The 15,464-nt window shown below is 43.5% G+C and overlaps 1 protein-coding gene across 1 annotated transcript in view; it reads right to left on the bottom strand.

Moving 5' to 3' along the window:
• The window catches only part of sctr (secretin receptor), a 44,056-nt gene extending 39,464 nt beyond the window's left edge, over window positions 1-4,592 (bottom strand). The window contains exons 1-3 of the mRNA XM_033024604.1: window positions 4,194-4,592; window positions 4,023-4,101; window positions 3,235-3,352 (exon numbers count right to left, since the gene is read on the bottom strand). Coding sequence (XP_032880495.1) covers window positions 3,235-3,352; window positions 4,023-4,067 — 163 coding nt within the window. The 5' untranslated portion in view covers window positions 4,068-4,101; window positions 4,194-4,592. The remainder of the gene's footprint in view (window positions 1-3,234; window positions 3,353-4,022; window positions 4,102-4,193) is intronic.
• Between the last annotated feature and the right edge of the window lie 10,872 nt (window positions 4,593-15,464).

The raw sequence follows: 15,464 nt of genomic DNA, 5'->3' as shown, positions 1-15,464 counted from the left end.
TCGGGCTGCTTCTTCGGATTCATTATGTGTTAGGCATGGAAAGAAAACTGGAAGAGAACCAGAAGCCTGGCAGCTAATAGGCCAAGACAAATGAGGAAGGTGAGTGGTGAGTCTGTGGAATTCTCTGCCTCAGAGGGCGGTGGAGGCAAGTTCTCTGGATGCTTACAAGAGAGAGCTAGATGGGGCTCTTAAAAATAGTGGAGTCAGGGGATAAGGGGAGAAGGCAGGAACGGGGTACTGATTGGGGATGATCAGCCATGATCACATTGAATGGCGGTGCTAGCTTGAAGAGTCAAATGGCCTACTCCTGCACCTATCGTCTATTGTCATAAGGTTATTTATTAGGCAGATCGATGATATTAAGCAAGAGATGAAAAGGTAGAAATTGTGACACAAAAGGACTGAAGAGTTGCAAATTGTGAAGCTAGAGGAAGGAATGTAGGGGGAAGAGTCCAGGGGTGAGGGGAGAGCCTGGAGCTACACCAGCTCTCTGTGTTTTCAGTTGAAAGATTATATTGCAGGGATAAATTCTTACTCAATAACAATATAATATGAACATCTTTTTGATTTTCTTCAAAAAATGTTTTCATGGTTTTGTTTTTGAAAACTTCTGCACAGTCAGTATTTTGGGATATTTAGCACAATTTATTTAAACCACTAGATGGCAACAGCAACTTGTTAGACCATTTGTACTAAAGTGCCTGTCCCACTGTGCGAGGTAATTCAAGAGTTCTCCCGAGTTTTCCCCTGATTCGAACTCGGAGAATGTCCGTAGCGGGTCCGTAGGAGTTCGTGGATGTCTCGTAGCTGCTCGTACGAGTAAAAAGTAACAATTTTTTTCATCACAAGTATTTTATTTACTCGTGGACACTTTTCACGGTGTTGAAAAAACGTCACGAGTTTACCGGATTTCCCGAGTACCTACCGTCAGCATTACGAGCCGCTATGAGACATCCACGAACTCCTATGGACCCGCTATGGACATTCTCCGAGTTCGAATCAGGGGAAAACTCGGGAGAACTCTTGAATTACCTCGTACAGTGGGACAGGCCCTTAACAGGATTATAAATTGAGAATAAAGGGCCTGTCCCACTTGGGCGTCACTTGCGCGTCATTTACGCGACATCATTTACGTGTCACGACGCATATGATGCGCACATGGTGCGCATTACACGTGCGTGGTGACGTAGGCAGTGACACGCGTTTGCGCACGGCGCCCCAGGATTTTGGGATGTACAAAATCTTTGCGCGCCATCTGCGTGACACGCAAATGATGCCCAAGTGAGACAGGCCCTTAAGATCATGCGAGGAATAGATTGGATAGATGCACAGAGTCTCTTGGCCAGAGTAGGTGAATCGGGGACCAGAGGACATAGGTTTAAGGTTGAGGGGAAAGGATTTCATAGGAATCTGAGGGGTAACTTTCACACAAAGGGTGGTGGGGGTATGGAACAAGCTGCCTGAGAAGATAGGGACCATCCTAATGTTTAAGAAACAGTTAAACAGGTACATGGATAGTACAGGTTTGGAGTGATATGGGCCGAACATGGACAGGTGGGACTAGTGCAGCTGGGACATGTTGGCCGGTGTGGCCAAGTTAGGCTGAAGGTCCTGTTTCCATGTTGTATCACTCTATCACTCTATGACTATTGATTGAATTCCAGTTTTTCTAAGCATGACTTATTTCTCTTCAAATTGATATTTGTATTAGTTTATTATAGTCACATGCACTTATATACTGTGAAAAAATTAGCTTTGCCAGCTATCTTGTCAAATAATACCCTACACATGTGCATTTAATCCATACACATGCAATACATGGTGCAAAGTAAAAAAATAACCAGGGTTATTTGCTCTTATTTTATAGCGTTACAGTGTTACACCTACAGAGGAAGGGAAGATAATAAAAAGTACAAGGGTAACAACGAGATAGATTGGAAGATCAGGATTAAACCCTTAGTTTATCAGAGTCCACTCAGTAGTGTGATAACAGCAAAGAAGCAGCTATTTCTGAATGTGGTGTGACTTGCTTTGAAATATGGGATCAGCTGAAAGGCTCATTTCTGCTCTGCTGGATCTCTACTTACTGGGTAAGTAAAACTGGAAAAGTAATTGGTATTGGTTTATTATTGTCTCATGTACTGAGATACAGTGAAAAACATTGCTTTGTAGGCATATCATACCATACCTAGTACAATCAATAAAATATAGGTCCAACAGTTAGTGCCAAAGAGCAAGGAAACAGAGTGCAGAATATAATGCAACGGATAAAATGCAGATTAATAAAATGTGCAAGGGCTGAAGCAAGGTAGATTGGAAGATTGGAAATACAACATTAGCATATGAGAAGTCTAATCACAATTCTACTAATAGTGGGGAAGAAGCTCTTCTTGATTCTGGTGGTAAGTGCTATTACACTTTTGTACCTTCTGTCAAATGGGCGAGGGGAGAAGAAAGAATGACCAAGATATAAGTGGTCCTTGATAATGTTTGCTGCTTTCCCAAAGGAGCATGAAGTTTGGATGGAGCTAATGGGAAGGAAGTTGGTTTGAGTGATGGCTGAGCTGCATCCTCAACTTCTGTAATTTGTTGCGGTCTAAGGCAGAGCACTTGCCAAACCAAACTATGATGTATCCTGAGGAGTATTTTGTATGGTGCATCAGTAGAAATTGGTAAGACTCATTGGAAGCATACCAAATTTCCTTTGACTTCTGAGGAAGTAGCTGCATTTGGTTTGCTTTCTTGCCTGTAGGTGATTGGACCAATGGACAATAGGTCCATTTGGCCCTTCGAGCCAGCACCATTCGCTATTCAATGTGATCATGGCTGATCATCCACAATCAGTACCCCGTTCCTGCCTTCTCCCCATACCCCTTGACTCTGCTATCTTTAAGAGCTCTATCTAACTCTCTCAGGACAAATGATATGAATGTTTAGGGCATTTTGCTGAAATTGAGTGTCGTTTTGACACCATATTACTTAGCTCTATATCTCTTCTTGTACTGAAATGAAAATGTATTCACTCATGTTTCATAGTCTTTTGCTATTTGGTTCCAGTATAGTTGAAAGAGGCACCATTGTGTGCTGGAATATTTATGAGGGTGAAACATTATTTTCTGTTAAAGATTAGTAACTATTCCATGAGAACTGTGTATTACAACCCGCAATGTTAATCCACTATTTTATTCAACCGCCACCATCAATATTACCTGTTCCGCTTTAGTGTTTTCTTACCTGCTTCGAACGTCCGCGTTTCGGAGTCGATTTTATTGTTTGAAATTGTCTCAAAGCAACGCTCCTCCTCTCTGCGTAGAATATTATTTATTTCACATTCTAATGGTTTGTTTCTCACCTGAAGAAAAATGAAAATATAAATTATCGATCGAGATTAATTAATCCGTTATAGGTATAACAAAGGCTGGCGCTGACAAACAATTTTCCCGTTTGAAATATCTAGTGAGATCTGTGCGTATCGGCCAATAACACAGTATACTGGACTCATTATGATCGAAGTAAATGCAAATGTCTGAGCCAGGGCAACATCTGGAATGAATATTACGAGACGATACTTTTCGATACTTCAACAGTGACATGTCACTTATATACGGTCTTATTCCCCCAACTCGGGGGCTGAGCGCACTTAAAACAAGTTAATACAATCAGAAATGTTGGAGGCACTCAGCCAATCAAGCAGAATCTGCAGTATCCAGTCAGCATAAATGTTTAATATTTCGAGTCCGGGACTCATCCTCGAAACGTAAATCAAATTAATACATGATAACACTCATTGTATAGAGGTTAGCAAAATAGCTCTCTTGAGCCCGGCAGATGGACTAATCATTAACGTTGGTGTCGGCGTATATTTCAAAAGGCTGAGTAATTGAAACAAAGACCAATACCAATGTTAATGAAATGAACAACCTGACATTTTCTCCGATATAAGCGTTTAGACATGCAAATAAGTCAATGTCAACATTAGAAGATAACATCCATCTAAATCTAGAACTAAACGGTTTACTCACTATAACGATAGTGTCCAGGCATATTAGAATGAGAAGGATCCTCATAGTGTGGACACGTGTTTCTTGGATTCCTGCCGCTCTACATATAGTTGAAATATAATTGTGTGAGGTTAGACTTACAATTGAAAATGACTTTTCTTTTTCAACTTCTGATTATAACTTGTATCTTACCGTTCAATGAAAACAAAACTCTGCGTCCGTCAATCTTTGACCCGAAACTCTTTCTTGTTGCAGTTCTCCCAATGGAGAAAAAGTCGATTTGCAACTTGTCTCTCCACAGATGCTGTTTGACCTGCTGACTTCTCCCAGCGCTGTTTTTGCAAACTTTCCCCCCTGCTGCTGCTCGCAATTCGATCACCACGACCAACGAGATTTATGCTCCGAGACGTGACATTTGGAGATCGTAGCGGAGATACGTTGAAGTCAGAGATTACGCAGTTAGAGGAAGGTCAATCACAAACGGGAATGGTGAAACTGTTCCCTTTGAAGATACAAAGTATTTGTACGTGTAGGAAGCCCCCCACGCACTCTTGAGTTCGAAAGTCCCTACAATGCAAACCTAAGCCTGATGATGTGCGACCTCTTGCGAAGCTGCTGAAACGATGAAGACTGCAAATCTTGGCCGCGCTCTCAAGATGATCCTTTGTTTTGGCCGTTGCTCTGGTCGCCGGTGTGGCGTGATTTGCCATATTTCATTGTCCTTTTCTCGCCAACAATGTACACAAGGAGGAGGAATCCTGTCCAGTGTAAACTCAATTATTCCATCGTATCGGTACTTGTGAACTTCGAGATGAATTGCTGTACTGTGCACCCAAGCGTTTTAACCTCTAATATGCAGCGGAACTGTAATTTTGTTTAGGTTTCTAATAATATTAACGCTGCTTTTTTTTAGTTACATTACATTAGTTACGATGACAACACGAGTTGCGACATTTCAGTTTATTTCATTTATAAATCAATCCAAAGATTAGTGTAGTTTAAATCTATGTTTCATATTTATTTTATATCTATTTCAGATATAATGATACAGCTCAGATACCGAGAGGAAATGTTGGCTCAGCTGCCAACATTTTATGTATGCGAAAAAAATACATTCAGATTTGTGTTTTTTCCTCCGTTGTGCTTCGCCCATGGAATACGCTTCTGCTCCTCTTGTAACTTGGGCAAAATTCAGTTTTAATATTAATGCATATTAGAATTATATCTCATTTGCCAACAGCAAGCTGCTAAATCGACGACCTCGATCCTTGGAAAGACAAAGATCACGGTACATCTCTCCTTCTGCTATTCTTGTCATACTCGTGCTGCGATTTTCTGATGTACCGACATCAGGCTAAAGAACACAGTGTTTTTTTTGCAGATTAAATTGGTAGAGCAAATATTTTTTCTGCAATCAATAAACTGCAGCCAACATCATTAGACAGTTTACCTGATCACTGTCAAAAAACATTAGCCTTTCAGGGTGGGATGCCAATTTTATATAGAAACAAGGAACTACACATGCCCATGCTGGCTTACAAAACAAAAAGAGGCAAAGTGCTGGAGTATCTCTGCAGAACATGGACTGGTGATGTTTCGGATGGGGAGTCTTCTTTGGACTGATTGTAGTGGTGGTGGTGGAGGAGTGTGTGTGTGTGTGTGTGTGTGTGTGTGTGTGTGTGTGTGTGTGTGTGTGTGTGTGTGTGTGTGTGTGTGTGTGTGTAGGTGAGGGGGGGGGGGGTTAAGAACACTGGAAGAGTGGTGAGGCAGGATAAAACTTGGCAGGTGAAGGGTGTGTTGATAGGCAGATTGTTGGATAAACCACCCCCTCCCCAGATACTTTCCCTTGCAATTGCAGCAGATGTAACACCAGTCCCTATACCTCCTCTCTCATCCCAATCCAGGGACGCCAGCAGACCTTCAAGGTGAGATGAAAGGGTTCACTTGTACATCCTCTAACCTCATCTACTACATAGAAACATAGAAACATAGAAATTAGGTGCAGGAGTAGGCCATTCGGCCCTTTGAGCCTGCACCGCCATTCAATATGATCATGGCTGATCATCCAACTCAGTATCCCGTACCTGCCTTCTCTCCATACCCTCTGATCCCCTTAGCCACAAGGGCCACATCTAACTCCCTCTTAAATATAGCCAATGAACTGGCCTCGACTACCCTCTGTGGCAGAGAGTTCCAGAGATTCACCACTCTCTGTGTGAAAAAAGTTCTTCTCATCTCGGTTTTAAAGGATTTCCCCCTTATCCTTAAGCTGTGACCCCTTGTCCTGGACTTCCCCAACATCGGGAGCAATCTTCCTGCATCTAGCCTGTCCAACCCCTTAAGAATTTTGTAAGTTTCTATAAGATCCCCTCTCAATCTCCTAAATTCTAGAGAGTATAAACCAAGTCTATCCAGTCTTTCTTCATAAGACAGTCCTGACATCCCAGGAATCAGTCTGGTGAACCTTCTCTGCACTCCCTCTATGGCAATAATGTCCTTCCTCAGATTTGGAGACCAAAACTGTACGCAATACTCCAGGTGTGGTCTCACCAAGACCCTGTACAACTGCAGTAGAACCTCCCTGCTCCTATACTCAAATCCTTTTGCTATGAAAGCTAACATACCATTCGCTTTCTTCACTGCCTGCTGCACCTGCATGCCCACTTTCAATGACTGGTGTACCATGACACCCAGGTCTCGCTGCATCTCCCCTTTTCCTAGTCGGCCACCATTTAGATAATAGTCTGCTTTCCTGTTTTTGCCACCAAAATGGATAACCTCACATTTATCCACATTATACTGCATCTGCCAAACATTTGCCCACTCACCCAGCCTATCCAAGTCACCTTGCAGTCTCCTAGCATCCTCCTCACAGCTAACACTGCCCCCCCCCCCCCCCCCCCCCCCCCTTAGTGTCATCCGCAAACTTGGAGATATTGCCTTCAATTCCCTCATCCAGATCATTAATATATATTGTAAATAGCTGGGGTCCCAGCACTGAGCCTTGCGGTACCCCACTAGTCACTGCCTGCCATTGTGAAAAGGACCCGTTTACTCCTACATCTGGTGTTCCTAATATGGTCTCTTGTTTACATCAGCGAGGCCAAGCATAGACTCCATAGCAACCATACTGTCATACACTTGCACTTGGGCCACTAAGACCTAATGAAGATCTTGGTTGCTAACCATTTTAACGCCTCTTCCCATTCTCATACCTACCTTCCAGTCCTCCTTACCACCCCTTCCCTGCTCCCCATTTTCTTTCTAGTGGCCCACCTATTACACACACACACACACACACACACACACACACACACACACACACACACACACACACACACACACACACACACACACACACACACACACACACACACACACACCCCCCCAACTGGTCCAATCGTCAAGTCAACGGGATCTAAACCACAGCTAATAATGAATGGCCTGTGAAGGAAAGAACTGCAGGTGCTGATTTTTATGGATAGAGGGTGGGAGGGAGTGACTGAGGGATTGGGAGAGGGGAAAGATCTCCTCACCTGGGGAGCTGAGGAGGGAGGGTGCGGGGCTTGAGGAAGGGGAAGGGAGGGAGAAGTGGAAAATGGGGGAGGTGAGGAGAGTGGGGGAGGAGGGGGAAAACAGGGAGGAGTGGGGGAGTTATGGAGTGGGGAATAGAGGGTGAGGAGGGCAGTGTGGGAGGTCAGGAGGGATAGTGGGGGATGGAGGGATAGGAGGGGGATAGGGAGGGGAAAGGAGTTAAGGAGGGAGGGAGTGACTGAGGATAGGGGAAAGGAGAGGGAGGGGGAGGTGAGGCAGGGATTGGAGAGGGGAGGAAGAGAGGGGAAAGAAACAGGAGGGTGAAGAAGAGGGGTAAGGAGTGTTGGGGGATGAGGGGAAATGAGCTGTGCCAGCGCAGTTGGGGGCTATGCGTGAGTGGTGCAATATTGTGTTGGGAGGACGGGTTGCATTGGGGGAACGGGTGAGTGGTGGAATATTGCATTGGGGAACGGGTTGTGTTGGATGTGTGACAGGGACCCAATAGGTCCCACTTAGTCTAGTATTTACTTAGAAACTAAGGACTAATTCATTCAAATTGGATGGAAATTCAGGAAATTCAACAGTTTAAGTATATTAACAAAATTGATGGCACATCCCTCTGAAGATATGTGTTGAAAATGGCATCTCAATCTTTTCACCCTATAAGGTAATGTTATCAATGTTTGGTCAATGTCACATTTAAACATTATTCATAACTAAAATAAACAAAATTCCAAGAAAGCTGATGAAACCCGCCCTTATTTCATGTAATCAGCTGAAATACTAGGTTAAAATGACTAGACATAACAATAATAACGTTTAAAGTGTCTTATGTTCATTTCTTATTATATTTTGAACGATACGTGCATTTTATTCAAAATTAACTTGCCTAGTTAATAAGCCTCCTAGCTGGAGGCTTATTTCCTGACATACTATTACTTGATCTAACATGTTAACTGATTTCTTATGGAATCTCTGTGAATAGTTTGGGATGTGGAACATAATTGAATTTTTATATATACACAGATATCACTTCTCTACACGTAGGTGTGTACTGCTCTTATTAAACATTTTATAAAAATTCTACCTCCGTAGTTAAATCAAAAGGCACTCATAAAAATTTGTAAATTGCAGGGACCTGGTCAATAAGTTGTCTTTTTCTAGGAAAATGATTGTTACTATAGCACTTTGAACTGTTTATGAGAAACATGTGCAAAACATGACTTCAAATGACACTATTAATATTTCTACCATGGTATTACATGCAATACATGGGAATGGAATGTTTTTGTGCTACTTATGGTATATTATCAAGGCCATTAACAGAATACCAATTGGTTTTTATTATTTTTCTTGGAAGTGCTAGTAATATTTGTGATTTTAATTTTTTTTGTGTGTACAAATGTATGTGGAAACAATATATCAATGACTATCATTGTTGAATAATCCATAGATCTCTGGATAGTATTATCTATTTTGTTTTGAAATATCAGAAATGTTCCAGCACAATAATAAAAGGAATGATTGCAGATACTACGTGCAGCAGCATTAAGGAGATGAGAGTCCATGTACGTTTATTTTGGTGGAAGTGGTTCAATGGTCCGGATGTGGAAGCACTGGAGTGATGAAAAACAGAAGAATTATTGGATATAGGAAATACAAAAAATGCTGGAGTAACTCAGCCGATCAGGCAGCATCTCTGGAGAACATGGATAGGTGACAATAAACACAAAATGCTGACGTAACTCAGCGGGACAGGCAGCATCTGGATAGAAGGAATGGGTGACATTTTGGGTCGAGACCCTTTTTCAGACAGTCAGGGGAGAGGGAGACACAGATATAAGGAAGTGGATGTATGAATATTGACTTCTCTAACTTCAAGTAACCCTTGCTTTCCCTCTCTCTCTCCATCCCTCCCCCTTACCAGTTCTCCGACTAGTCTGACTGTCCTCGATTACATTTTATCTGTGTGCTTTGTTGACACCTTCTCCTAGCTAACAATGATCTATTCTACATTTTCCTTCATCCACATCTCTTTTGATGTCTCGTTTGCATACCTTATTCTGCCTTATCTCTGTCTTTATGGAATCCAGTATTTTGTGACTATCTTCGGAGTAAACCAGCATCTGCAGTTCTTTCCTACACATGGATAGGTGACGTATTGGTACCCTTCCTCAGACCGATTGCAGGGGTGGGAATCTTCTGGAGGGTTTGATAGGCAGAGGGTTGGACAATGGCCAAAGATGAACACACCCAAGGTGTGAATCAAAATGATTAGAGAGTCTGGGCATGTAGCTAGAGGATTGATGAGGGGCAAATTGTTTAGGAATAGACGTGTAGAGTGAGGGCAGGGGAGAGATAGGTGCAAGTCAGCAAGGGGAGGGAAGGGGGAGATCATAAGATCATAGCTGATAAGAGCATAAGATCATAAGTGATAAGTCTAGTCTGCCATTCAATCATGGCTGATCTATCTCTCTCTCCTAACCCCAATTTCCTGCCTTCTTGCCAAAGCCTCTGACACCCATACTAATCAAGATCCTATCTCTGCCTTAAATATATCTGCTGGCGACCTCCACAGCCTTCTGTGGCAAAGAATTCCACAGATTCACCACCCTCTAACTAAAGAAATTCCTCCTCATCTTCTTCCTAAAAGAACATCCTTTAATTCTGAGGCCGTCCTCTAGTCCTAGACTCTCCCACTAGTGGAAACACCCTCTCCACTTTATCCAAGCCTTTCACAATACTGTACGTTTCAAGGAGGTCCCCCGTCATTCTTCGAAACTCCAGCTACTACAGGCCCAGTGCCGTCATACAGAAGGAGATTATGCAGGAGAAATGGAGGAGGGGTGGGGGTGGGGTGGGGGGGGGATGTAGAGGTTACCTAAAGTTGGAGAATTCAATGTACATTTGGTAAATCAGCATCTGCAGTTCCTTGTTCCTACTCAATGGTCATACCGTTGGGTTATAGACAATAGACAATAGGTGCAGGAGTAGGCCATTCAGCCCCGCGAGCCAGCACCGCCATTCATAGAAACATAGAACATAGAAATTAGGTGCAGGAGTAGGCCATTCGACCCTTCGAGCCTGCACCGCCATTCAATATGATCATGGCTGATCATCCAACTCAGTATCCCGTACCTGCCTTCTCTCCATACCCTCTGATCCCTTTAGCCACAAGGGCCACATCTAACTCCCTCTTAAATATAGCCAATGAACTGGCCTCAACTACCCTCTGTGGCAGAGAGTTCCAGAGATTCACCACTCTCTGTGTGAAAATAGTTTTTCTCATCTCGGTTTTAAAGGATTTCCCCCTTATCCTTAAGCTGTGACCCCTTGTCCTGGACTTCCCCAACATCGGGAACAATCTTCCTGCATCTAGCCTGTCTAACCCCTTAAGAATTTTGTAAGTTTCTATAAGATCCCCTCTCAATCTCCTAAATTCTAGAGAGTATAAACCAAGTCTATCCAGTCTTTCTTCATAAGACAGTCCTGACATCCCAGGAATCAGTCTGGTGAACCTTCTCTGCACTCCCTCTATGGCAATAATGTCTTTCCTCAGATTTGGAGAACAAAACTGTACGCAATACTCCAGGTGTGGTCTCACCAAGACCCTGTACAACTGCAGTAGAACCTCCCTGCTCCTATACTCAAATCCTTTTGCTATGAAAGCTAACATACCATTCGCTTTCTTCACTGCCTGCTGCACCTGCATGCCTACTTTCAATGACTGGTGTACCATGACACCCAGGTCTCGCTGCATCTCCCCTTTTCCTAATCGGCCACCATTTAGATAATAGTGTGCTTTCCTGTTTTTGCCACCAAAATGGATAACCTCACATTTATCCACATTATACTGCATCTGCCAAACATTTGCCCACTCACCCAGCCTATCCAAGTCACCTTGCAGTCTCCTAGCATCCTCCTCACAGCTAACACTGCCCCCCAGCTTAGTGTCATCCGCAAACTTGGAGATATTGCCTTCAATTCCCTCATCCAGATCATTAATATATATTGTAAATAGCTGGGGTCCCAGCACTGAGCCTTGCGGTACCCCACTAGTCACTGCCCACCATTGTGAAAAGGACCCGTTTACTCCTACTCTTTGCTTCCTGTTTCCCAGCCAGTTCTCTATCCACATCAATACTGAACCCCCAATGCCATGTGCTTTAAGTTTGTATACTAATCTCTTATGTGGGACCTTGTCGAAAGCCTTCTGGAAGTCCAGATACACCACATCCACTGGTTCTCCCCTATCCACGCTACTAGTTACATCCTCGAAAAATTCTATAAGATTCGTCAGACATGATTTACCTTTCGTAAATCCATGCTGACTTTGTCCAATGATTTCACCACTTTCCAAATGTGCTGCTATCCCATCTTTAATAACTGACTCTAGCAGTTTCCCCACTACCGATGTTAGACTAACTGGTCTGTAATTCCCCGTTTTCTCTCTCCCTCCCTTCTTAAAAAGTGGGGTTACGTTTGCTACCCGCCAATCCTCAGGAACTACTCCAGAATCTAAAGAGTTTTGAAAGATTATTACTAATGCATCCACTATTTCTGGAGCTACTTCCTTAAGTACTCTGGGATGCAGCCTATCTGGCCCTGGGGATTTATCGGCCTTTAATCCATTCAATTTACCCAACACCACTTCCCGACTAACCTGCTATTTCCGGCAGATTATTTATGTCTTCCTTAGTGAAGACGGAACCAAAGTAGTTATTCAATTGGTCCGCCATATCCTTGTTCCCCATGATCAACTCACCTGTTTCTGACTGCAAGGGACCTACATTTGTTTTAACTAATCTCTTTCTTTTCACATATCTATAAAAACTTTTGCAGTCAGTTTTTATGTTCCCTGCCAGTTTTCTTTCATAATCTATTTTTCCTTTCCTGATTAAGCCCTTTGTCCTCCTCTGCTGGTCTCTGAATTTCTCCCAGTCCTCTGGTATGCTGCTTTTTCTGGCTAATTTGTACGGATCATCCTTCGCTTTGATAGTATCCCTGATTTCCCTTGTTATCCACGGATGCACTACCTTCTCTGATTTATTCTTTTGCCAAACTGGGATGAACAATTTTTGTAGTTCATCCATGCAGTCTTTAAATGTCTTCCATTGCATATCCACCGTCAACCCTTTTAGAATTAATTGCCAGTCAATCTTGGCCAATTCACGTCTCATACCCTCAAAGTTACCTTTCTTTAAGTTCAGAACCATTGTTTCTGAATTAACAATGTCACTCTCCATCCTAATGAAGAACTCAACCATATTATGGTCACTCTTGCCCAAGGGGGCACGTACAACAAGACTGCTAACTAACCCTTCCTCATTACTCAATACCCAGTCTAAAATAGCCTGCTCTCTCGTTGGTTCCTCTACATGTTGATTTAGATAACTATCCCGCATACATTCCAAGAAATCCTCTTCCTCAGCACCCCTGCCAATTTGATTCACCCAATCTATATGTAGATTGAAGTCACCCATTATAACTGTTTTGCCTTTGTCGCACGCATTTCTAATTTCCTGTTTGATACCATCTCCAACTTCACTACTACTGTTAGGTGGCCTGTACACAACACCCACCAGCGTTTTCTGCCCCTTAGTGTTTCGCAGCTCTACCCATAACGATTCCACATCTTCCAAGCTAATGTCCTTCCTTTCCATTGCGTTAATCTCCTCTCTAACCAGCAACGCTACCCCACCTCCTTTTCCTTTCTCTCTATCCCTCCTGAATATTGAATATCCCTGGATGTTCAGCTCCCAGCCTTGGTCACCCTGGAGCCATGTCTCCGTGATCCCAACTATATCATAATCATTAATGGCTATCTGCACGTTCAACTCATCCACCTTATTACGAATACTCCTTGCATTGAGACACAAAGCCTTCAGGCTTGTTTTTACAATGCTCTTACCCCTTATACAATTATGTTGAAAAGTGGCCCTTTTTGATTTTTGCCCTGGTTTTGTCTGCCTGCCACTTTTACTTTTCACCTTGCTACCTATTGCTTCTACCCTCATTTTACAACCCCCCTGCCTCTCTGCTCTTGTACCCATCCCCCTGCCACATTAGTTTAAATCCTCCCCGACAGCACTAGCAAAAACTCCCCCAAGGATATTGGTTCCATTCCAGCCCAGGTGCAGACCGTCCTGTTTGTACTGGTCCCACCTCCCCCAGAACTGGTTCCAATGCCCTAAAAATTTGAATCCCTCCCCCTTGCACCATTTTTCAAGCCACGTATTCATCTGCAATATCCTCCTATTTCTACTCTGACTGGCCCGTGGTACTGGTAGTAATCCAGAGATTATTACCTTTGAGGTCCTACTTTTAAGTTTATCTCCTAGCTCCCTAAATTCATCTTGTAGGACCTCATCCCTTTTTTTACCTATATCGTTGGTGCCAATATGCACCACGACAACTGGCTGTTCACCCCCCCCCCCCTCCAGAATGTTCTGCAGCCGTTCAGTGACATCCCTGACCCTTGCACCAGGGAGGCAACATACCATCCTGGAGTCTCGTTTGCGGCCACAGAAACGCCTATCTATTCCCCTGACAATTGAATCCCCTATTACTATTGCCCTTCCACTCTTTTCCCCCCCTCATGTGCCGCAGAGCCACCCATGGTGCCATGAACTTGGCTGCTGCTGCATTCCCCTGATGAGCCATCTCCCTCAACAGTATCCAAAATGGTATACCTGTTTAGGAGGGAGATGACCGCAGGGGACTCAATGTGATCATGGCTGATCATCCACAATTTGTACCCCGTTCCTGCCTTCTTTCCATATCCCCTGACTCCGCTATCTTTCAGAGCCTTATCTAGCTCTCTCTTGAAAGTATCCAGAGAACTGGCCTCCACCGCCCTCTAGGGCAGAAAATTCCACAGACTCACAACTCTCTGTGTGAAAAAGTGTTTCCTCATCTCCGTTCTAAATAGTTTACCCCTTATTCTTAAACTGTGGCCCCTGGTACTGGACTCCCCCAACATTGGTACCATGTCCAAGAAGGAACTGCAGATGCTGGAAAATCGAAGGTAGACAAAAGTGCTGGAGAAACTCAGCAGCTGCGGCACCATCTATGGAGCGAAGGAAATGTGCAACGTTTCAGCCCGAAACGTTGCCTATTTCCTTCGTTTCATTGGTACCATGTTTCCTGCCTCTAGCGAGTCCAAACCCTTAATAATCTTTCTGTTTCAATAAGATGCCCTCTCATCCTTCTAAATTCCAGAGTATACAAGCCCAGCTACTCCATTCTCTCAGCATATGACAGTCCCGCCATCCCGGGAATTAACCTTGTGAACCTACGCTGCACTCAATGGGATGAGTATTTAATATGGTTAGCAAGAATGTCCTTTCTCAAATTTGGAGACCAAAACTGCACACAATCCAGGTATGGTCTCACTAGGGCCCTGTACAACTGCAGAAGGAACTCTTTGCTCCTTTTCTCAACTCCTCTTGTTGTGTAGCCCAACTGCCATTCCCTTTTTTTCATTGCCTGCTGTACCTGTATGCTTACTTTAATTGACTGATGAACAAGGACCACCAGATCCCGATGTACTTGCCCTTTTCCCAACTTGACACCATTTAGATAATCTGCCTTCCTGTTTTTGCTACCAAAGTGAATAACCTCACATTTATCCACATTAAACTGCATCTGCCATGCATCTGCCCACTCACCGAACCTGTCCAAGTCATCCTGTATTCTCACAGCATCCTCCTCACAGTTCACACTGCCATCCAGCATTGTGTCATCTGCAAATTTGCTAATGTTACTTGTAATCCCTTCATCTAAATTATTAATATATATTGTAAATAGCTGTGGTCCCAGCACCGAGCCTTGCGGTACCCCACTAGTCACTGCCTGCCATTCTGAAACGGACCCGTTAATCCCTACTCTTTGTTTCCTGTCTGCCAACCAATTTTCTATCCATGTCAG

This window comes from Amblyraja radiata, chromosome 7, assembly GCF_010909765.2.
Source record: "Amblyraja radiata isolate CabotCenter1 chromosome 7, sAmbRad1.1.pri, whole genome shotgun sequence".
NCBI classification, from domain to species: Eukaryota; Metazoa; Chordata; class Chondrichthyes; order Rajiformes; family Rajidae; genus Amblyraja; species Amblyraja radiata.
The sequence above is the reverse complement of the archived record's forward strand: the minus strand, read 5'-3'. Positions and strand labels throughout refer to the sequence as shown.